Source organism: Mobula hypostoma, chromosome 4 (genome assembly GCF_963921235.1).
Source record: "Mobula hypostoma chromosome 4, sMobHyp1.1, whole genome shotgun sequence".
NCBI classification, from domain to species: Eukaryota; Metazoa; Chordata; class Chondrichthyes; order Myliobatiformes; family Myliobatidae; genus Mobula; species Mobula hypostoma.
In genome coordinates, this window is record NC_086100.1 from 169,129,092 (window position 1) to 169,154,521 (window position 25,430).

At 41.3% G+C, this 25,430-nt stretch overlaps 1 protein-coding gene across 4 annotated transcripts in view; it reads right to left on the bottom strand.

Moving 5' to 3' along the window:
* Positions 1 to 3,541: 3,541 nt before the first annotated feature.
* The window catches only part of LOC134345770 (protein phosphatase 3 catalytic subunit alpha), a 285,040-nt gene continuing 263,151 nt past the window's right edge, over positions 3,542 to 25,430 (bottom strand). For 2 of the 4 annotated variants that reach the window (XM_063046957.1, XM_063046958.1), the window contains 4 exons: positions 24,394 to 24,478; positions 22,415 to 22,512; positions 16,096 to 16,125; positions 3,542 to 5,178 (listed from right to left, as the gene is read on the bottom strand). In XM_063046957.1, the coding sequence (XP_062903027.1) occupies positions 4,997 to 5,178; positions 16,096 to 16,125; positions 22,415 to 22,512; positions 24,394 to 24,478 (395 nt within the window). In that variant the 3' untranslated portion in view covers positions 3,542 to 4,996. The remainder of the gene's footprint in view (positions 5,179 to 16,095; positions 16,126 to 22,414; positions 22,513 to 24,393; positions 24,479 to 25,430) is intronic. The other 2 variants (XM_063046959.1, XM_063046960.1) reach the window with 1 other exon arrangement.

Sequence of the window (25,430 nt, forward strand, 5' to 3'; positions counted from 1 at the left end):
TTCCTCACATTCATGTGCCTATTTAAGCATTTCTTGAAAGTCTTATTTCCTTTACTGTAATGTTGACTATCAATACCATGCTAATATCTATCTTATGTCCCCAAGTCTTTGTCTTTCTTTATAGTAATAAACAGAGGAGAAATAACCATCAAGGACCTTTCCCATCTTCTGAGACTCCACACAAAGGACGTACAATTTTGAATTCTTTAATATACTTAAAAAATCTTTTAAGATTCCACTACCTAAATGTAGTAATTATATCTGATCCCATTCTGTGCTGTACAACTCTAGGACTGTTAAAAATCTTATCCTTCAGGTCCCCTGTAAAAGTTACCATAAGCATATACCTTCGTCTTGCTATCAGGTTGAGGCATTAGGTATGGAGGTGGTAAAGAGGCTTCTTGGGGATACAGATGAATTGACCGAGTGGGCAAAGTGGAATGAAATATTGAGTAATGCAAGGTGCCTGAAGCAGCAAAAGTAGAGTATCGGCTGACTATTGAGAGGCTGATGTTTATATTCAAAGTGACTGTAGTGTTTTACACAAGTTACATGAAGTCAAAGATACCTTGGCCTTTATTTACAAGAGAATTTGAATACAAGAATGGGGAAATCCTACCATTGTATTGGGCGTTGGTATGACTTGTGGGCCTGTATTTTCAATCTAATTGCCCAAACAAGGTACACAGCCAAGGTTCTCAATATTCCTTCCCAGGACCCAGTTTGATGGACATGGCGAAATTGAGCAAACTTGGCCTGGATTCTGTGGAGTTTAGATACTTTATTGAAGCATACAAAATTCTGACAGAGTGGATGTTCACTGGGTGAGTAGGCTCGGACCAGAGCGTAAAGTCTCAGAATAAGGGGCCAGGTCATTTTTCTTTTCCTCTCCAGAGATGGAGACATCAGTAGAAACTACTACCCCAGAAAGCTGCGGTGGTTTGGTCGAAAGTCATTCATATATGTTTTGAGACAGAGGGAATGAGGGATATGGAAATAATGCAAGAAAATTGCAGTAGATCAGCTGAGACCTTTCAATAGGCTAGAGGGGCTGAATGGCCAGTTCCTGCTGTTGTTTGTGTTCTTAAGTATGAAGGTAGGAGAGGGGTGGCTGGTAATGAGAATGGCAGCATTTTGTGGTCTACATTTGATGAAAGTAACTAAGATTAAATAGCAACCAATAGTGAGTCCAATACCACAGTGATCCTACCGCAGCACCACAAACATCCTGGGACAGCCTCCACTCTCTAGCTCTTGGTGCTCGAGGTAGCCAATGAAACCTACACAGATCCACTGATGCACAGCAACAGAAAGAAAGTAGTGATTGTGATCTGAGTTCTGGAGACACTGAAGCCTGTGGATGTGGAAAAAAAAAACCATAAGACCATAAGATATAGGAGCAGAATTGGGCCATTTGGCCCATCATGTCTGCTCCACCATTCTATCATAGCTGATTTATTATCCCTCTCAATCCCATTCTCCTGCCTGTTCCCTGCAACCTTTGACATCCTATTACTCAAGAACCTATCAACCTCCATTCTAAATATAACCAATGACTTGGCCTCTAAAGCTGTCCATGGCAATGAATTCCACAGATTTACCACCATCTGGCTAAAGAAATTCCTCATTCCTGTTCTAAAAGGATGTCCTTATATTCTGAAGCTACGCCCTCTGGTTCTAAACTCCATCACTATAGGAAATCTCCTCTCCACTTGCACTCTATCTAGGCCTTTCAATATTCGGTAGGTTTCAATTAGATTCTTCCCCCCTCCCTGCCCCCATTCTACTAAACTCCAACAAATTCATGCTAGGGACATTAAACACTCCTTATATATTAACCCTTTCATTTCTGGGATCATTCTCGTAAACCTCCTCTGAACCCTCCCCAATGCCAGCACATCCTTTCTTAGATAAGGGACCCAAAACTGCTTGCCACATGGTCTGACCAAAACGTCATAAACACGCACATTACATCCTTGCTTTTCTAGTCTTCAAAGGTCTTTATTTATTAATCTCAAACAGACATTCTCGCGGTAGAATCCCCCCAAACTTAAAATACCTTGTCTTTTAAACTTAAGAATATAGGGGGTGCTTGGAATTTGCTATCCTACAGAGCTGTGCTGATTCAGTCAGTGAATGTACTCAAGGCACAAATAGAAATGGACTTTCGGTACATAAAGATATCGTGTGTTATGGGGAACAAGAAGAATAATGGAAACTATCACCGATAATCTCGGACATCAGACCAGCAGGGTCATTTTTAATCAGATCAGTAGTGATCTGGGCAAACAGTAGAGGAATTTCAAAGCAGAGTATTCTACCTGTGCGGTGTAATCTCAAGTTTCATTCCCATGTACACTTTGGTTGTCGTGTTTCCCAAAATCTGCCATAACCTTGAATAGCTGAATATTCCCTTAAACTGCCAGGCTTGAAGAATGTACACATATACAATTAGTTCTTTGAACATCAGCTTCAAGTGGAACTTCTTCAACTTTGTCTACTCTGCATTCAGTGCTCCCAATGTGGCCTCCCCTACATCGGCAAAACCAAGTGCAGAATAGATTACTGTTTCTCAGAACACCTACATTCAGTCCATAATTGCCACCCTCAGCTCCCATGTTTACAAACCATTTCAACCCACCTTCCCATTCCCAGAATGGCCTGTTCATCCTCAGCCTTCTCTACTATCACAATTAACCCAAACACAAAATGGAGAAACAACATATTATGTTCCATCTGGTAAGTCTATAACCCAATAGCACAAATATTGTTTCCCCGATTTTAGATAACTCCTCCCCACAATTCTCTGGTCCTCCCATTCCTGTCCACTTTCCTCCTTCACACTCCTTCACCCATCTTTGTCCCTTTCCCCCTCTTGATTCTCTCCTGCCCTCCAAATTTTCATTCACCTCACCCCAATGGTCCCCATTGTTATCTCTTTATCTGAGTCCAGTACTGATGGCCCTTTGTGTTTCTACTTACCTCCTTCCAGCAGCTGTCTCCAACCTTCACACTCCCCTCCCCTTCCGCCAACTACCTTTGCATATCGTCTCTGCTTCCCTCCATCTCTCAATCACTTGCCACTGTCCCCCAACTCCACTTCTGTTCCCCTCCCCTACTGACCACCACTTGCCTATTATCTTACACTCACTCCACCAATCACCTCAGATCCTTTCTCACTACTTCTCTTTACACTGGTCATTAGTTTCCACCTGAAACATCAGCAGTTCCTTTCATCCCACCGATGCTGCTCAACCAACCGAGTTCCTCCAGCAGAATGTTGCAATTAGATCTTGAGAGGCCACATTGTTTTTAGATGTGAGTGGAGATGACTTGGTGCAAGCAGTCTCCTGAGCAGCACACCAGACAGAGGGAACTGGCTGAGATGCTGGAGGACCTGGCCTAGAGCTAACAAAGGCAGTGTGAATGCTAGCATGACTGGCATCTCTATTCTTACAGCCATTATGTGAGGGAAACCACGGACTCTTACATTAAAGCCTCATGGATCCACATCAGAAGTGCTATAGGAAAACACAATCAATATGTTCATGCATGTTTTATTGAAATAGTAATATAAAATACTTCCTCATTGTTACAAGTGCATGCTTAAATTGCTGACATTTCAGAGGTCAAATTACAAAGGCAAGGCATTCAAGGTTGTAGTGAATTACTTGGGCACATTTACAGTCATTAAAAAGTTCATGGGTTACCCATTATGGACCAGTTTTTAACCATTTGATCAAACCCGTAACTGATAATACAGCAGAAGGTGAAAATACACGAAACTTTTTTGTGTGGCACTAAAGTAGTCGGACTTCACCATCGGGACTAAAACAGCTTCATGCATCTAGAGTTTTACATGTACCCACACATTGAGTTTTTAATTTTCACAATGCTTGCTAAACATGCTAAATGTCTACATGTGCACTTATCAGTACTGAAAAATGTTCAAAGGTTCCACTCCCTTTCTGAATAATTTCAAGATTTTTTAATTACAAAAGTTCAAAAGGCATTAAGCATTTTCATACAGTGAATATAAAGTATGCAAGTATACATTACATTTCCAGTATATGTCAGATCACTAAGCACATTACAGTCCCATATAGGGACAGTACAGCCATTAATTGGGAAAAAAAACATGCATAGAACAGTTTTACAGACTACAGATGCTTTTCACTGCATTTATATGGTATGTCTTGTTCTTCATATAGTTAAAATAAAACTTAAAAAATGAATGTCACTCATTAATATACAATTCCAGCAAGCCACAACCAACTCAATGCAAATGAAATTGAAGAGCATGATGAATGGTAAAGGTTATAAATAAATTTCCAGTTTCATTTTGGAAAAGGCTATCTCCTATCAAGTGGATAAGCTAAGTAAATAGATAAACTGGTAGCATCCAAGCACACTAAATCAACCTGAGGTAAGCAGATTCTGTACAAAACCAAATTTGATTTTTGGCATTTTTAAATGATTTTGCAACTTTACATTTTATTTTAAGACTGCCTAATTTCTTTCAAACTCTCATAAGAGTAGCAAAAATGTTAATAAATAGTCGACATCTCAAATCAGCTATTATTTAGTTTGTACAACCTCATATTTTCAATTGTTTTTTTTAAATATGTCAAACTTTTAATTCTGCAATCATAAACGGACACTAGAAGATTAAAGAGCTGCTAGACAGAGATCCCATATCCAGAATAGTAAAGGCCTTTTCAAAACAGATCTGCAAGTCTTCCTCAATGCAAAAGGAAAACAGTTTGATTCATCTAATGTGTAATATTTAACCAGCTTGTCTAGAAGCATCAAAGGCATATCCCATCTGAGGTAACTTAACTTTCAACAATCACAATACAATTTCTATCACTCTGTTACTGGAATCTGTCACCAACATCTGGCTCCCCAGAACATGCAGCAGTAATCAGAGGCAAGAGTGTCAAACCGCTTGGGACAATGATACAATCATGCCTTGGAACTGGAAACTGCAAAGGGATCATTGAATGTTACCGCTCTCAGTGCCGTTCGTCTCTGAGGAGACTGCCTTGTTAATGGAGTTAAAGCTGCCATCAGTAGCGATTCCATCACGTCGCGGAGGCATCCTTTCGTTGATTCGATCCAAACCCTTGGCTTCAGCAAAGCTGCTGATCTTATGCTGTGGTGAGAATCCCCGGATGGCTGAGTGGACCAAGATTAGATCGTAGGAGAGGGAGAGCAGGGTCAGAGGTTTGGGTAGGGGAAGGAAGAAAGAAGAGGGATAGAAGAATAAAACATCACATCTTTTCTTCTCCCTGTCAACATACCAGCTCAGTATTTGGTTAGCACATTGTGGCGTATGCATTCAAGATTCAAGAAACTCTTAACCTCTTTGTATCAGACCACACAGAACTGGACTAAGGGAGCGCACAGGCAGTGATGGGCGAGTCACTCGTGTGAAGTGAAAAACTTCAGCACAACTGTAAATATTGGTGCCAGGCTTTTGAGAAACCAATCCCTCTGCATCAGACTTCAGACCAGTCTTACACTCAGCTGTTATATGTAGGCCCTTGCTAGGAGGAAAATAACTGATTTTCCTTCATGCTGAACCACAAAATCAGGAAGAACCAAAAATTAAAAGCTCAATTTTACATAAACTGAAGGAGTTTTCCAAATCATTATACTAATGAGGGGCACGCATATAACACTGGAAGAACTCAGCAGGTCAAGCAGCATCTATTATGTTGATAGAGCTTTGACCAGTAGCCAATCCGCACATCGGAAGTTTGGAGAGGAGGGGACTTCAATCAGGTCTACTGCCTGAGGATAAAAGGCAGGAGCAGGTTGCAGCAATGTAATAGAACTTTGACCAGTGGACATTCGGCATTTGCAATTGATTAGTAAGAGCAAATTAAAGGAAGACAGGGGAAAGCACAGCGGCCATAGTCAGGTTTTAACTCAGTTAAGGTTTTAACTCTTCAAGGCTTCAGCGAAGAGAGGCTTCACTCAGAGAATGCAAAGGAAAGAAAAGCAGAAGTTTTTTTCATTCTCTTCTTTAAATCTGCTCAGCTAGGACAGTAGAGATGTGCAATGCTCCTCTTGCGGGATATGGGAAGGCAGGGAGATCACCAGTAGCCCTGACCACTACAACTGCGAGAAGTGCATCCAGCTGCAGCTTCTAACAAACCATGTCAAAGAGTTGGAGCTGGAACTAGATGATCTCCAGATCATTCTGGAGGTTGAAGAGATGTTAGATAGGACAGAAAGAGAGGTAGTTACAGCTAGGGTGCAGGACACAGGAAACTGGGCGACACTCTGGAAGGGGAAAGGGATTAAGGAGCCAGTCAGAATACCCCTGTGGCCATCCTCCCCTCAGCAACAGGTATATCACTTTGGATGCAGTCGGGGGTGGAGGGGGGGGTGAGAGAGATGACCCAACAGAGAAAGTCAGTAGTTGGGGTCTCTGGCACTGAGACTGCCTCTCTGACTCAGGAGGGAAGGGAGAAGAGGAGGCACGCTCTGATGATAGGGGATTCATTTGGGGAATGGACAGGAGGTTCTGTGGGCGAGAACGTGATTCCCAGATGATATGTTGCCTTCCTGGTGCCACGGTCTGGGATATCTTGGATTGAGTCCTCTGCATTCTTAAGTGGGAGGGTGAACAGCCAGAAGTCGTGGTCTGTGTAGGAACCAATGGCATGGGTAAGATGAGTAACGAGGTACTGCAGAGGAATTCAGAGAGTTAGGTTCCAAGTTAAAGGACAGGACCTCCAAGGCTGCGATCTCAGAATTGCTTCCTATGCCACCTGCGAGTGAGGCAAGAACTACTAGTTTAATACGTGGCTAAGGAGTTGGTGTAAGAGGAAGGGAATAAGATTTTTGGATCATTGGGTTCTTTTCCAGGGAAGGTGGGACCTGTACAGAAGGGATGGTTTGCACCTGAGCTGGAGGGAGACCAATATCCTAGCGGGAAGGTTTGTTAATACTGCATGGTGGGGCTTAAAGTAGAGTTGCAGGGGATACGGGAACCAGGGTGCCAGAAGGGTTAGTGAAGAGGTTGTGGAGGCAGATGTCCGTAAGACCCTAGACAAAGTTAGAAATCAAAAAGTTGAGCATGGTGTGACAAAATCAAAAAGGGTTGAAGGTGTTGTATCTGAATGCACACAGTATACAGAATAAGGTAGATGAACTTGCAGCATAGTAGCAGAATGTCACGAATGATGTTGTAAGCGTCACCGAATCATGACTGAAAGATTATAGCTGGCAGCTTAATCTCTAAGAATACATATTGTAGCAAAAGGATAGGCAGGAAGGCAGAGGGGGCGGTGTTGCTCTGTTGATAAAAAATATGAAATCAAATCATTGGTAAGTGACATAGGGTCCTAAGGTGTTGAATCATTGTGGACAGAGCTAAGGAACTGCATGAGTAAAAAGACCCTGATGGGGTTGTATACAGACTCCCAAACAGTAGTAAGGATGTGGCCTACAAATTACAATGGGAGATAGAAAATGCATGCCAAAAGGGTAATATTACAATAGTCATGGAGGGGGGGGCGGGGGAATGGAGTTTAATATGCAGGTAGATTGGGAAAATCGGGTGGTACTGGATTCCAGGAGGGGGAGTTTCTTGAGTGCCTACGAGATAGCCTTATAGAGCAGCTCATGCTTGAGCCCACAAGAGGATCAGCTATTCTGGACTGGGTGTTGTGCAATGAACCAGAATTGATTAGAGAGCTGAAGGTAAAAGATCCCTTAATAATATGATCAAATTCACCCTGAAATTTGAGAAGCTAAAGTTAGATGTATCAGTATTATAGTGGAGTAAAGGGAATTACAGAGGCATGAGAGAGGAGTTCGCCAGAATTGATTGGAAAAGAACACTGGCAGGGATGACAGCAGAGCAGTAATGGCTGGAACTTCTGGAAGAAATTTGGATGGCACAGGATATATATATATCCCAAAGAGGAAGAAGTATTCTAATGGAAAGATGATACAACCATGGCTAACAAGTCAAAGCCAACATACAAGCCAGAGAGAGGGCATATAATAGAGCAAAAATTAGCAAGGCAGTTAAAGAAGTTTGGAAGCTTTTAAAAACCAACAGAAGGCAACTAAAAAAAATCATAAAGGTAAAGATGGTATAGGAAAGTAAGCTTGCCAATGATATTAAAGAGGATATCAGAAGTTTCTTCAGATACATTAATGGTAAAAGAGAGGCAAGAGTGGATATTAGGCTGCTGGAAAACAATGCCGGAGAGGTAGTAATGGGGGATAAGCAAGTATTTTACATCAGTTTTCACGGTGAAAGACACTAGCAGTATGGAAGTTCCAAGTGTCAGGGGTCATGAAGTGAGTGAATTTAGCATAGCTAGACAGAAAGTTCTTGGGAAACTGAAAGTCTTAAGGTACATAAGTCGCCTAGACCAGATGGTGTCCTTTGGTGGGAGATAAAGAGGGACGATGCTTGAGAGAACCAGTCGTAGAATTTAGCCCGGTAGGGGACCATGATTCAATGGAGCCAGGTGCCAAGATCGACTGAGGATCAGTGAATATGAATTTTGGGAAGAGGTGGTTGAAGAGATCATGAAGATATTAATAATAATCTTTCAACAATCAATAAGTTTCTGGATTAATTCTGAAAGACTGTAAAATTGCAACTATCCATTCTTCAAGAAGGGAGAGAGGCAGAAAAAAGGAAACTATAGGCCAGTTTGTCTAACCCCAGTGGTTTGGAAGATGTTGGAGTCAATTATTAAGGATAAAGTCTCCAGGCACTTGGAGACACATGATAAAATAGGCTGTAGTCAGCAAGGTTTCCTCAAGGGAAAATCCTGTGTGACGCCGGAGGAAAGGTTTCACTGCTAATGTAAAGGTCTTTCTGTAGAAGCAGTGTTTGGGTTAGGGTTAGAGGTAATGGGTGCTTTGGAGTGTGAGCTGGGCCGCTTGTTTGGCGGGAGATGAAGAAGGAAGACGCTTGAGAGAACCAGTTGTAGGGTTCGACCCCATAGGGGACCGAGATTCGATACAGCCAGGTGCCAATATCAACTGATGATCGGTGAATATGAATTTTGGGAAGAGTTGAGTTCAACTTGTGCACATTTGACTGTTTAATTATAATGGGTCTTTTCATTTTTTTTTCTTTCTTATCTTTACTAAGTTAAGATTCATAAATACAGTTCCTTTATTTGTATGCAGTGTGCTGTCTGCTATTTCTTGGCACTGAGTTGTAACAGGATAGCAAATTGCACAGTATCCACACAAACCAAGGTTTGGGATGGGAGAGCCGTCTCAATCTCATAGGTTTGGCAGGTCTGGAGTGTTTATTCCCAAGACTTACACAGCCAAGGAAACCAGGGAGGTTTCAGCAACACACATCAAAGTTGCTGGTGAACGCAGCAGGCCAGGCAGCATCTCTAGGAAGCGGTACAGTCGATATTTCAGGCCGAGACCCTTCAACCCTTCGTCAGGACTAACTGAAGGAAGAGTTAGTAAGAGATTTGAAAGTGGGAGGGGGAGATCCAAAATGATAGGAGAAGATAGGAGAGGAAGGGATGGAGCCAAGAGCTGGACAGGTGATTGGCAAAGGGGATATGAAAGGATCATGGGACAGGAGGTCCAGGGAGAAAGACAAGGGGGGGGAACCAGAGGATGGGCAAGGGGTATAGTCAGAGGGACAGAGGGAGAAAAAGGAGAGTGAGAGAAAGAATGTATGTATAAAAATAAATAACGGATGGGGTACGGGGGGGAGGTGGGGCATGAGCGTGGGGTTTCACTTGCTTGACAAATCTGTTGGAATTATCTGAAGAAATAATAAGCAGGATAGACAAAGGAGAATCAGCTGGTGTTGTGTACTTGGGTTTTCAGGCGGCCTTTGACAAGGTGCCTTAACAAACTATGAGCCCATGGTATTACAGGAAAGATTCGAGCATGGATAAAGCAGTGGCTGATTGGCAGAGGCAAAGAGTGGGAATAAAAGTAGCCTTCTTTGGCTGGTGGCCAGTGCCTAGTGGTGTTCCACAGGGGTCTGTGTTGGGACAGAATATTTTTACATTATATATCAAAGAGTTGATGGAATTGATGGCTTTATTGCAAAGTTTGCAGAGGATATAAAGATAGGTGGAGGGGCAGGTAGTTTTGAGGAACTAGAGAGGCTATTGAAGGACTTATACAGATTAGGAGAATGGGCAAAGAAGTGGCAGATGGAATACAGTGTCGGGAAGTGTATGGTCATGCATTTTGGTACAAGAGGTGAAAGGGCTGACTATTTTCTAAATGGAGAGAAAATACAAAAAACTGAAGTGCAAATGGACTTGGGAGCCCTTGTGCAAGATTCCTTAAAGGTAACTTGCAGATTGAGTGTGTGGTGAGGAAGACCAATGCAATATTAGCATTCATTCAAGAAGACTAGAATATAAAAGCAAGAATGTAATGTTGAGACTCTACAAAGACCATAAGACATAGGAGCAGAATTAGGTCATTTGGCCCAACTATTCCGCTCCACTATTCAATCATGGCTGATCACCCTTCCCCCTCCTCAGTCCCACTCTCCGGCCTTCTCCCTTTGATGCCATGTCCAATCAAGATCCTATCAAGCTCTGCCTTAAATATACCTGACGATCTGGCCTCCACAAATTTACCATCCTCTGGCTAAAGAAATTTCTCCAGATCTGTTTTAAATGTACACCCGTCTATCCTGAGGTTGTTGCCCTCTTGTCCTAGACTCCCCCACCATGGGAATCATCCTTTCCACATCTACTCTGTCAAGGCCTTTCAACATTCTAAAGGTTTCAATGGGATCCCCCCCTTCAACAGTTTACATTCCAGTGAGTACACACCCAGAGCCATCAAATGTTCTTCATATGATAATCCTTTCATTCCCGGAATCATCCATGTAAATCTCCTCTGAACCCTCTCCAATGCCAGCACATCTTTTCTTAGATGAGGAGCCCAAAACTGTTCACAATATTCAAGGTGAGGCCTCACCAGTGCCTCAAAGCTCCAGCATCACATCCCTGCTCTTGTATTCTAGACCTCTTGTAATGAATGTTAGCATTGTATTTGCTTTCCTCACCACTGACTCTACCTGCAAGTTAACCTTTAGGACATTCTGCACAAGGGCTCCCAAGTCCTTTGCATCTCAGATTTTTGGATTTTCTGCCTGTTTAGAAAATAGTCTGCACAATTATTTTTTCTCCAAAGTGCATGACCATATCTTTTCCGACATTTCATTTGCCACTCTCTTACCCATTCTCCTAATCTGTCCAAGTCCTTCTGCAGCCTACCTGTCTCCTCACCACTACCTGCCCATCCACTAATCTTTGTATCTGCAAACTAGGCAACAAAGCCATCTATTCCATCATCTAAATCATTGATGTATAGCATAAAAAGCAGTCCCAAAACTGACCCCTGCAGAACACAAGTCACTGGTAGCCTAGCAAAAAAAGATCCTTTTATTCCCACTCGCTGCCTCCTACCAATCAGCCAACGCTCTAACCATGCCAGTAACTTTCCTGTAATAACATGGGCTCTCAACTTGCTAAGCTGCCTCATGTGTGGCAGCTTGTTGAAGGCCTTATGAAAGTCAAAATATACAACATCCACCGATTCCCCTTTATCTACCCTACGTGTAATCTCCTCAAAGAATTTCAACAGGTTCGTCAGGCAGGGTTTTCCCTTAAAGAAAACATGGTGACTTTGTCCTATGTTGTCCTGTGTCACCACGTACTCCATAACCTCATCCGTAACAATTGACTCCAGCATCTTCCCAACCACTGAGGTCAGGCTAACTGGCCTATAATTTCCTTTCTGCTGCCTTCCTCCTTTCTTAAAAGTGGAGTGACATTTGTGACTTTCCAGTCCTCTGGGACCATGCCAGAGTCCAATGATTTTTGAAAGATCATTATTAATGCCTCCACAATCTCTACTGCTACCTCTTTCACAACCCTAGGGTGCAGTTCATCTGGTCTGGGTGACTTGTGTACTTTTAGTTCTTTCAGGTTTTATGAGCACCTTCTCCCTTGTAATAGTAACTGCACACACTTCTCTTCCCTCACACCCTTCAACATCTGGCACACTGCGAGTGTCTTCCACAGTGAAGACTGATGCAAAATACTCATTTAGTTCATCTGTCATTGCTTTGGCCCGTCATTATTTCTCCGGCCTCATTTTCTAGCGGTCCTGTATCCACTCTCATCTCTCATTTAAAAAAAATACTTGAAAAACCTTTTACTATCCACTTTGTTATTGTTTGCTAGCTTGCTTTCATATTTTATCTTTTCTCTCCTAATGGTTCTTTTAGTTGCTCTCTGTAGGGTTTTAATGGCTTCCCAATCCTCTGTCTTCCCATTAACTTGTGCTTTGTTGTATGCCCTCTCTTTTGCTTTTACATTATCTTTGACTTCCCTTGTCAGCCACGGTTATACCAATTTGCCATTAGAGTATTTCTTTTGTTTTTGGAATACATATATCCTGTACCTTCTTCATTTTTCCTAGAAAGTCACAGCATTGCTGCTCTGCTGTCCCCTGCCAGCATTTCCTTCCAACTTACTATGGCCAACTCCTCGCTCATACCACTGTAATTTCCTTTACTGCACTGAAATACTGCTATGTCAGACTTTACTTTCTCTTTATCTAATTTCAAATTGAACTCAGTCATACTGTGATCACTGTCTCCTAAGGGTTCTTTTACCTTAAGCTCCCTAATCACCTTTGATTCATTACATAACACCCAATCTAGTATAGCTGATCCCCTAGTAGGCTCAATGACAAACTGATCTAAAAAGTTTCTAAGATAAAGCACTGGTGAGGCCTTCCTTGGAGTATTGTGAGCAGGTTTAGGCCCCTCATCTTAGAAAGGATGTGGTGACACTGGAGAGGGTTCAAAGGAGGCTCACAAAAGTGATTCCAGGATTGAATGGCTTGTCATATGAAGAACATTTGATGGCTCTGGACCTACATTCACTGGAATTCAGAAGAATGAGGGGTGACCTCATTGAAACCTATCAAATGGTGAAAAGCCTTGATAGAGTGGATGTGGAGAGGATGTTTCATATGGTGGGACAGTCTAAGATCTCAGAATCTACGAGAGTCTAGGACACAACCTCAGAATAGAGGGATGTTCTTCTAAAATAGAGATGAAGAGGAATTTCTTTAGCCAGAGAGTGGTAAATCTGTGGAATTCTTTGCCACAGGCAGCTGTGGAGGCAAGGTCTTTATGTATATTTAAGGCAGAGGTTGATAAATTCTTTGGTCAGGGCATGAGGGGATACGGGGGAGTAGGCAGGAGATTGTGGCCGAGGAAAATTGGATCAGCCATGATGAAATGATGGAGCAGCTATGATGAGCCAAATAACCTAATTCTGTTCCTGTATCGTGTGGTCTTATGTTCTTAATGAGGGGAAGCTTTCAGAACAAGTGCATTCTGTACTGCTGATACGGTGCAATGTTGCTTTTGTAGAAGTGTTAGAAAATGGTCCATAAGATGATCCCATGCCTATGCACCAATCCCCTCCAGCCAAACAAGGGACACATCAAACAGTTTCTCAATTTGGACGAGATAACCAATGAGCCACTGGTCTCTTGCCAGTATGTAACACCTGGAAAAAGTGGGGGGACTGTAATTGAAATTGAAATTGCAGGAACTGGAATTCAATTGTAAACAAGATGGGACAGCGGAAACCTAATTGGATAAGGACTGGCCAATCAGGAGGGATAGATGATGGGGGTATAAATACCACCAGACTAGACATGCCCAGGTATCATTTCTGATGAAGATGGCAGCGTTTGTCATCGAAACATCAATTAAAATCAATACCGATGCCCAGCTGAAGCCCGAGAAGAGTTTATTTGTCATAAATGTTGGGAAAGCACTTGATCTTTGTACACTTAAAACACTCCTATGTGGTCTTAAATGAACAGGAACTTTTAAGATGGGGAAAAAGATTGAGAGAGGGGGAAAAGATTGAGAGATGAGGAAATGAAGGAGGATGAGAAAATATTAATTGGCTACAAATTAGCAATAATTACTTCAGAGGAAGTGGTTGAAGCAGGTACATTAACAGTTGGATAAGTACATGGATTGGAAGGATCTAGAAGATTATGGGCCAAATGCTGGCAAATAGGACAAGCTTGGATGGGTCACCTTGGCTGGCATGGAGCAGTGGGGTTGAAAGACATGTTTCCATGCAATGACTATGAAATAATGAAGTTAATAGGGATTTAGTTGTCACCCAAAGTGCAGGTTAGGGAGTCAAAAAAAACCCATGTGCTTGGCAAAGAGGGCAAAATTAGTTGATAGAAGTGAAACAAGTGTCCAAAAGTGATTATGATGTACAGGTACTTTAATAACTAACATAGTTAACCGTTTAAGAATTTGGAAAATATCACTGCATCATAACAAACAGCTCTGAAATCATGTTCTGTGCATTTCCTTTTGGCTCAGTTTGATTTATTGAACCCAATTTGCTTTGGATTTTGCGAAGCAGAGAACGAGTGAATTTATATTGAGCTATTAATAATTGATTCTTACCCTACTCTCTCTCTTTCCCCAGAAACAGAAGCTTGAGGCAGTTCTGTAATCGGACCCTGGAGCATAATAAGCATAACCCACTTGCTGAGCTCTCGAGTTTCTGCTGCTCAACAACCAGCGTTGACAAAGTACCAGGTGTCTGCTTGACAAATACCCACCAATGGCTTCGGGTGACTCTCCCAGGGTACCGTATTACATTTGGCTGTTACTATGGAATCAGATTGGTACTGCACACACGGACCATTTGGCCATCACTGCCCGGACTATCTCTCTGGAAAGGCTATGTGGAAATAGAACCTTTTCATAGTTACAACATACCAGAAAACATGGAGCAAAGGAATCAGCAAAGGAAACTCAATGCTCAAAAGGTTAAGAGGAATGGTCATTTATATCAGTGTATCATTCAAATTCCTACAAACAGGGCAGCTGATTTGGAATGTTCAATACAGCCACAATGATTGTTAACCATTCCATTTGTCACATCCAGAAGACATGCAGCAAACAAGCAGTTAACGTGGTTTTCATTACTGCAGTGGGATCTTTTCATCAATAAAATGGCTGCACTTTAACAGAAACTGCATGCCCAGTGGCAGTCACTAGTTATGGGCAGTTAGATGTGATAATACTTTGAAGTTAAATTGTAATCAAGACTTTTATATATACAGATTTTGACCAAAATAAAATTGTTTCAGAGATTTTAAACAGGAAAGTGAAACACCTCACTGGAATCTTGAATTCATGTCTGATGCACTGCACACTCACTGAATATGGAGTGTGCATCACAGGCTCAGACCAGAACTGAATTATGGTTTCAGTGCAACAAGGAAATGTATTGTTAACTGACCATGAATAAAGCAAGTTTACTACAATTAAATTATATTATAAGCAGATCCCACTGCACACCATTTAACGGTTAGTGCTTACTTACAGACTTCCCAATGAAGCAACTGGTGATTCAGCTATCATTTGTAACACAGTAATCCAGTTTGCTGCTATGTCTGCCAGTCTGACAGTGGGATAACATGGCAGTTAACTCACACATACACACACTCACACACACACACACGCGCACATACACACTATTAAACACAACACACAGCAAAGCCACAGTCACAGAAAAAAAAGCAAAAATTAATTTCCACCACCGTTGCGGACTGTGGATCGGAGATTGTTAAATAGGTGGTTTTTAAGTGAGCATAAATAGTGGTTAAGTAGCCACTATTTAATCAGCAGTCGGCTTTGCTCTTGCTTCAGCATCTTTAGCCAATTTTGAAGCATCAATTGTTAATAGCTCTTCTGGAAAAAGTACAGTTCAACTCTAAGTTATATGACAGCACAGTTCAGCCAGAAGACTCAGGTAGGTTTTTGCAAGAACAAAGCAACACAACTGCATAAAAGATGAATCTATTCAAAGCAAGCCACACCTCAACATGGTTAATATGACAGTGTTAAGGAGTGTTAGACAACTACAGGCTAACCCAACACCCACACATCATATACAAGCTACAGAAGTATATTTACATTAGGTATGTATAAACCCAGCACAGCCCCAGTCCATTGTACAACAGAAAGGGGTCTGGCTAAAATATTACCTTCATCAGCCTCAATAGCCTCAACAGTCGCTGAAGAAAAGAAAAGGGTTGCAAAACGGATGAGAAAGTTGCTGAGAATTTATATCCTTAACAATCAATGAGAAGCAAAACAAAAAATAGCAACTGCAGCAAGTCTAATATAAGCTTTAGTACTCTTATGTGGTGATGAGAAACAGGACCAACACATTCACAGAGGACAACACACAGTCAATTTATATGTGGAGAGGAAACAGAAAATCTGCTTGTGATGACCGAGCAGAAAAATCAGTGAGCAACTTGCGGCCGCATGTGCGTGTGAATTACTAAATTGAAATTTATTGGTTTACAGTATCAGATGGAAAATAAGTTAAAATTTTCACAAGATTGTACTGAGGAACAAAGCTATGCCATAACTACGTAATGCAACAATAGATAATGCATTTGCTCACTACTGGGAGCAACATCTAAAATAGACCATGTCTCACAGAATAATCCCCATTTTTGATTGATCAGCATTGGTTTAGTAGCTGCAGTGTGATCTGTATGGGTTGGGTAGATTCAACAGTCAGAGCACCAACCCACAGCCATAGACTTCACCTTATCGTAACAGCATCTAAGTAATCAGCACCAGAGGAAGCTCTCCCCAAGGACAGGCTGCATAGCTTGGCTCCTTTTTATTTAAACATTCAGGTTTTACCTTGACACATTGCCAATAAATTTTAAACATGTTTTATTCCTGCTTCAGTGCTCATTCCAAGTAACCAAGTTTCACAGCTTGAGGGCACTAACAAAACCAGTACAGAATGACCAACCACCTGTCTTGCCACTGAAAGCCACGTGGCTACCATTTGGCTGTGGGCTTCCTGGCTGCCAGACTTACCCACCACCCGTCTTGCCACTGGAAGCCACGTGGCTACCATTTGGCTGTGGGCTTCCTGGCTGCCAGACTTACCCACCACCCGTCTTGCCACTGGAAGCCACATGGCTACCATTTGGCTGTGGGCTTCCTGGCTGCCAGACTTACCCACCACCTGTCTTGCCACTGGAAGCCACGTGGCTACCATTTGGCTGTGGGCTTCCTGGCTGGAAACTGAAACAGCCTGGTTTTGGCTTGACTTGATCTCTTGTAGATTGAGAAGCAAAACTATTCATATACAGAATTTAAATCAGAAATAAGAGTCTTAAAGTCCAACCAGGTTACAGAGAAGTTATGTAGTTTTGTGACTGGCTAAGGTGGAATAGTAGCATAAAGAAATGCAAGATAATGAGTGCAGAGTTTTATAGGGAAGACATCTGAGGTGGTGGGAGATAACGGACGGGAATTTGAGGGGCCTTGGTTCAGTGAGCACCTGAGGGCAAATTTGCCCACAGAGAGCGATGGGTTTATGGAATAAACTGCTAAAGGAAGTGTACAATTACAATGTTTAAAAGACAGCCAGAAAGATACATGGGTAGAAAAGTTTTAAGCATGGGGGTCCCAACCTAGGGTCCACAGATCCCTTGCTTAATGGTATTGGTCCATGGCACAAAAAGGGTTGAGAATCCTTGCTTTAGAGGGATATGGGGCAAATGTACGAAATATGGGATTCACATAGTAAGGCATATCTGTCTGTACGGATGACTCAAACTGGAAGGGCTATAAATCTCTATGTAGAGAACAAGGATGAAGCAATGAAAGAAGATTCGATTTACCTAAAGTGCTTAAAATTCAAGCAATTCAGGGAAAAGATCCAGTATATTGGGGTTGACCAAACGACCCGCTCTAGTTGGCATAAAGGATGCTAAAATCACAATGAGTTCTCAAAACTGGATGATTTTCTTTATGATAAAATGTTAATTTACTTCATAGACATCTTCATCCCTTAAAACTGATTCAGCACTCAATATAAATTTCCAAACCTTGCATTATATTTCTGGAACCATCCTCAAAATGCAACGTCACTCCATTTGTACCGACTTGGTGCTCAGTTGCTATACAGAAGGCATCAAACTTGTATGTCCACCAATGCATTCAACAATCAACCAGTCCTCCTGTGGTGTCACCTGCCCCATCTCAGCAAATTCTGTTAGCCATTAAACTGGAAGAGCACTATGCTCATCCACCTCCACTTCCACATATCCACAGCTTTTCACCATCCACTGACAGTGGCCACACCATCAGTTATATGGGCCCTACAACCTGGAAATCTAAACCACCACCTGTTTCTTCTTAAAATCCACACAGACTAGACTTTCAGTCACAGTACCTTGGGGTCAAACTGTTCAATAAAGCTCCAGTGAGGCCTCTTTGGACATTCCAGAATGATGGAAGAGCCACATAAATGAGAGCAGTCGATTATTTTGATTCAGACATGATTGATTCTCTCAATTCAGTCCCTTTACACAAATTTGTGCACCACTAAGCTGGGTCTTGCAGGGGCACATATGTGAGAAGTGGATCCATCTCTACAACAAAATGCCTCCAACTAAATAACCCTACTTCACATTCTACATGAGGAACACATGTGAGGTGATCACATGGGAGTACATGTGATGAGGGAGGTCCAATATGGATGAGATGATATAGCATGGGAATTATCTAGTACAGTCATCAGGTGGCATGAACAAGGATTAGGACATATGCTGTGGCAGCTCTTCTGGGGTCATGGGCCAGACTAGTTAGAGACCAAGAATTTCAACGTAAAAAACTGGCAACTTGCAGTCAACACCAATGACTAGCTTCAAAATTATTCAAGTTCACTAATATTCCTGAGGAAAAGGAGCCACTCTTCCATCTGCTCTGTCAATGGGTTCATCACCCAATAAATGCTTATTCATCTCCTTTTAAGTAACAAGCCACTCAGTTTCAAGATGCACATTTCTGAAGGCAACTGGACCAGTATAACTGCAAGTGTGTCAATGCAATCTCAAAACAGCTTCAGTCTCCAAGACCCACCATTGAGGATAGTTTCAGATTTTCTTAGGAAGCCAGAACTTTTAATCTACACACCTTCCCTCATCCTGAAGGTTGGAACTTAGCTCCATGAGTTAGTTGTGAACAATGAAGGGAAAAGCAGTGACTTCAGCAGATTCGGACTTGGTAACCATAAGATATAGGAGCAGAATCAGGCCATTTGGCCCATTGAGTCTGCTCCACCATTTCATCATTTTCCTCTTAGCCCCAATCTCCTGCCTCCCCACCCCCCCCCCATATCCCTTCATGCCCTGACCAATCAAGAATCTATCAACCTCTACCTTAAACATACATAAAGACTTGGCCACCACAGTTGCCTGTGGCGACGAATTCCACAGATTCACTACTCTCTGGCTAAAGAAATTCCTGATCTCCATTATAAAAGGACACCCCTTTATTCTGAGGCTGTCCCCTCTCGTTTTAGACTCTCCCACCATAGGAAACATCCTCTCCACATCCACTCTATCAAGGCCTTTCACCATTCAACAGGTTTTAGACCGTTAACACTCTGATTAGTAATACAGATCTTGACCCTTATGTGGAAATATTAAGATTGGTCTCTTGTAACCCACAAGCATTACTGGCTAATGCTATTTTTCCTGTTGGGATCTACTTTTCTACTTTAATGTTTTAATTTTAAAATATGAAGTAACTGATTCATAATATATTAAATATGGAAGTCCTGACAATCTAGAAAACTGAAACTGCACAGGTGAGCTATCTTTGGCTGAGAGAACAGATTTCCTCAGTACTTGCAACTTCTGGCTCCACACAGGACTGTTTTCTTTGTGATTTAGTGCATCAACCTGCACAGGTGAATGTTACTAGCATGTGTAAGTTAGCACTGACACACAGAACACTGACACACAGAGGCACAGGGTGATTTGAATGAAGCGGGTACCTGATTCGTCTGAACAGGAGAAAGAGAGAAAGAGTATATCAGAAAGCAAATAGAACATTGGAAAGAGTGAAGAGGGAGGAAGTTCACAGGGGCTTTGAACAGACAGCCCCATTCCACACACAATACCTAGTTCACACATATATAAATATAAAATAGAGACAACTTACTTCAGTAATTAACTGCAACAACACAAGTCAATGATTCAGGGAAGAAAACTCAGTTACTGAGCAAGTTTAACAGATGGTTAAACACTGATGGTTGATCTCACTGTGTCCAAGACTTACCCCAAGATAGTTCATTGATTAAGTGCAAAGTGTATTCATTTAATGGTGTTTAGTTTGGGAAAAAGGTGGAGGGGAGGGGCAAATAGATTTTGAAATTGAAATTAACAATGTCATGCTCCAATACATAATGTGGACTCCTGTTGTCCTGGAATATTTATCACATCAAATATGAGGATGCAATATTTAGCAATCATTTTTAATATGAAGATTCATAAATAAAAAGACATTAAGAGGATAATCTATCTGCCAGATTAAGGGTAGGAATTACTTTTCAAACTGTATATTACTTTGGTTTGCAACATTTCTTCAGCAGATGCAACCATGCTAAGTCAATAAAAAAACATGTTAAGCATCCTCAGACTTGCAGACAAACTAACAAAACACTGACACTAAAGTTTAATTCTCAAACAATTGTAGCTCTCAACTCTCCTCATTTAACCTTCCTGGAGGGGAAAAAATACAAACTATTTTAAAGATGTACATCAGAGCAAAACTCCAGTAAAGACTTAAGTGTCTTGTCCAATTTTTTAAAAGATTAAATTTAATAAACAAAAATGTTCTAGCTTACCACTTAACTCAAACGCATGTGGAGTTACTAGGGAAAGGCTACAGTATGCTTTAAAAGAAAAGCAACACCTGTAACAAGCAAAAAGGAACAGCCATGTTACCTGTAATAAATTATCTTGTATAGAGATAAGCAGATTCAATGGTATCACTCAGACTAGCTCTTGGAACTAATAATTGTAAATGTGCAGAACTGATGCTGAATGGAGAAAGATATTCCTTCACAAATATTTTTAACCACTCACCAAAATACTCGACCTAGGCAACAACTTACTCAACTTCCTTTCCATCAACCTGGGGGGGGGGGGGGGGGACCAGTACAGGCCAATAATGTGCAATTACTTCATTGGGGAGCTTTAAATTAAATGGCACCACTTTTGTTAGCTTGGTCTTTCATGATCTTTTGCATCATCTACAAGTCTTAGAATCGGAAACCGTGTGGCAATCACACTTGAGATTTTATGATGAAAAGGCAGATATGGAACATGCATCTTTCCCACGAACCTCTTATGCTAAGGCTTGGACACTGGGGTAATATCGATAAAACGCTGCTTCTAAATCATTTTTTTCCATTTAGACTATTGTCTTTAAGTACATGATTAACACGCTACGCAAGTCAAAAAATAATAGGGCTGCTAATGCCAAAGAATAAATTAGATTATCATAAATCAATTGAAAATGCCAGATTATGAATTAATGCTTGCACTTATTCCAATTGGCACCATGATCAAGCTGTTCCCTCTGTTCATGCAATTCATATATCCATTAAAAATTAGCAGCCCTAAAATTAATGAATTAAGAATTCACACACCAATACTCTCACCAATGATCTGGACTTCTTTATCTTCAAAGTTGCTTATAACAACTTTTAAAAAGATTAGTTAAAACAAACCTTTCTTCTGGTAATGACTGACAAGAATATTAGAGTGAAGTAGTTTTAACAATATGTTCGGAGTGGCTTCACCAACACTCAACCGGGGATTGAGAAGTATTGCATTGCCCCTGGCTGCAAGAGTGTTGTGACCTATGCCTCCTGCAATATCAAGCAAGCAGGGCAGTAGGCCATGGCACATGCCACCTTGTGGCATCTCACACTGTGGTATTTTATTTAGCTGAGCCCTGCAGTAATTCACCAATAATAACATGAAACCACAAAACACCACAAACAACTGCTACTGCAGCATACAGCTAACTGGATAAATTACTCCAGGGTGCAGAATGGATGAATGGATATAGTGTGTAACTCCCCTATGCTAATGATCTCAGTGATTCATAATACCCTTCATTTGGCACAACGAATGGCAAGTAAAATGCTGTGCTTGTGAATAACTCACGAGTCGGAGATAAAACTTGTATATAAGGACATAAGGACATAATCACCTCTTTTGAAAGTGTATTGATGCATCGATTTACCTGAAAACATAAACTCACCAAACAGTCATTTAAGCATCTTCATCCTTGTAACTACTGCAAATTGTAAGGTATCACTTTGTTCCAGTCCCAATCATTACCAGTTACAGAATACTGTGCCAAGTCAGAAAAGACTGGTAGTGAGAACACTGGTGAGAGCAGAGATGTACTGTACTTGTTCACATCAATTAAGAAAAGGACGGACAACAAGATGAATTTTGTTCTTACCGCTTTGAAGGGTTTGTTTCCCTCCAGCCAGCACTCCACTGGGAAGCATTCCTGTAGGAGTCAGGCCCTTTAGTGTCAGCACACTTTCACTCTCCTCTCTGGAAAATGCCAACACAAAAGTTATCCATGAACTGCTGTTTCACAGAAACTACAGACTTAAACAGAATAGAGATGGACACATTTTCAAAGAGTACTGGCATTTGGCCTTCGTTCTAAACTAATGATTACAAATTCAACTATGACTGGGTTTACATCAGAGCTTCTGTTGTAAACCTAATCTGGATATCAAATGAAATAATACAACATCAATGATGGCAGACAGGCTGTGAACAATCTGAATCCATTACAAGGATAGCTTCTGAAGCGTGCATTTGAACTTTTGTCTCAAGTTTAGCTTTGTTAAATCTGGGTACCACAACCTCCCAAAAACTGGCTCAATTATTCAGCGCATTATTTGATCTGGAGTCACCCTGGTATTCTGGTAACATTTATCCCTCTGCCTAAAACAAGTCACAGTATCTGGCCATTAACACAATGCTGTTTGTGGGAGTATGCAGTGTACAAACTGGCTGTTAGGTTAAGCTATGAAATGTTTCAGAACATCTCAACATTGTAAGAATGTGAGGCTCTTTTCTCAAATGATTTGCATCCACTGAAATCTCAAGTTAAGGCAACATTCAGATGCATCTTCCTCATATCTAATACAGACCAACTTTACACTCCTGAATTCCACGCGTCAAATGTATGTCCTGTAACGTCAGTCTGCTTTAACATTAGTACAATTGGCAAGTAGAGAGATGTCCTCTTCTCCCAAGAGAAACTAGCCAGGTGAATGCAAACTGAGGTGCATAGCCCCCCCCCCCCCGCCCTACGTTCTTTACACACGATTGTGTGACTAAGCACAGCTCCAAAGCCATATAGAAATTTGCCTATGACACCACCTTTGAAGAACAAGTCACAGATCGTGATAAATCAGCTCACAAGAGTGAAGTAGGACAACTGGTTGAGTGGTGCTGCAACAACTTCTCATTCAACATCAGTAAAACTAAAGAACTTGATCACTGACTTCAGAAAGGGGAAGGAGTGTGAACATGCACTAGTCTATGTTGGTGAATTAGTGGTAGAGAAGTCAGCAGCTTTAAATTCCTGGGAACACACACATTAGGTGACCTACCCTGGGCCTAGCATGTAGATGCAATCAGAAGGAAGGGGCCCCAGTGTCTTTTTTTTTCTTAAAAGAGGGTTAAAGAGGTTCAGCTTGTTACCGAACACGAGCTAGCATCTGCAGATGTACTATTAAAAGTATTCAGACTGGTTTCATCATGGTCTGTTAAGGCAATCCAAATGTGCTGGAACACAAGAAGCTGTAAAGAGTAGTGGTCTCAGCCCATGCATTATGAGCACACTCCTCCCATTTTCGATGGTATCTACATGAGATGCTGCCTTAAGAAGTCTACACCCAAAGATCCTTGCCATCTGGGCCATTGCACCGTCTCATAGCTGCTATCGAGCAAGGGATAGAGGAGCCTGAAGTTCCACAAATTTCTTAAGCTTGGAAAAGTAAAGGCACTGGAGCACCTGCCTTCAGGATCAAGACAGCTACTTCCCTTCAACTATTTGGTTCCTGAACCAACCTGCACAACCATAATCACCAATTACCACTTTGCACATCAGTGGACTGCTTTTTGTTCTAATTGTGGTCTTTCTTGAATTATTTGTTAATTTATGTTTCTCATGTGAATGTTGTGTCCTGACGAAGGGTCTCGGCCTGAAACGTCGACTGCGCCTCTTCCTATAGATGCTGCTTGGCCTGCTGCGTTCACCAGCAACTTTGATGTATGTTGTGTCTTTGATGTATGTTTCTGTGTTGCTGCTGCAACTACCTTTTTCATTGTACTTGTGCATATGACAATAATCCTGACTTTAGCTTTATGGCCCAAGCAATGGAACACCCAAAATAGCAAAGGATTTAGACTTACCGGAGGACAGAAAACATTTTGGCCATCTTGCCAATTGCTCGAATCTTGTTCCTAATCACCTCTTTACGGGCAGCAGCAGACGCACCTGTAAAGTATCAGTGGGGTCAGTTTCTGACTCAGAGATACACACATACACTAGGCAAGCAGACATGCTGAACATCTCATCAAAATGTACGCGTCAGGTGGTGTCACTTAAACTAACAGAATTTCAACAGTCTAACCCAGTGAAAATGAAAACATAATTTCAAGTCTCCATGGACACACTAGATCCTTAAGGAACCTTCTGGAAAGACCTTGAGCACCCAACACTGCATAACATTGGACTGATAATTTTAACATTCTCTCTGAGTGGGAAGGGCAAACTATACTCCAATATTTAAGGTTTATAAAATCATCATAGTGCCTTCATCATAGTGCAAGATTTCATCCCTTGGGTCCCTGAATCTCTTAATTCAGAAAACAAATTATTTTGTGCAAAATAAGGGAGAGGCAGTTTTATATTTATAAATACAGGGCTCAAGGTACACAACAATTTATTATGAGTAGCAGATTCTCCAGCATTGTCACTCTTCTTTAATTTAGACTACTGTTCTAAATGGGGCTCAACATTTGCTGTCTTTTCTATGCTTACATTCATTAACTGGATGTGTTTTGGAGCTGCAAACTGACTAGAAAATGGGTAAATAGATTTAGAACATGGAATTAAATCCTGTATATCTGCAATTTGCTGCATGATAATAAATGGAACTTGTGAAATTACTAGGAATGATTTAAGATTAAAAGTGTAGATTGACACGGTATCAATCAAATATTAACATAATTAGAACAGAAATTTAATCCTGAAATATTCTAATTCATGCAGCTGTTTAGCAGTAGATTTTGCAATACAATTTGTTTAGTCACAGGCAATAAGTTAACAACAAACTGTAGGAATTGCAATTTAAAAAATTATTTAATTCAAAATAATGCATCAACTTTACAAGCGCCTTATACTGTTGCACAACAGCTGCTCTAGCTCCTTCTGAGGAGGAGAATCT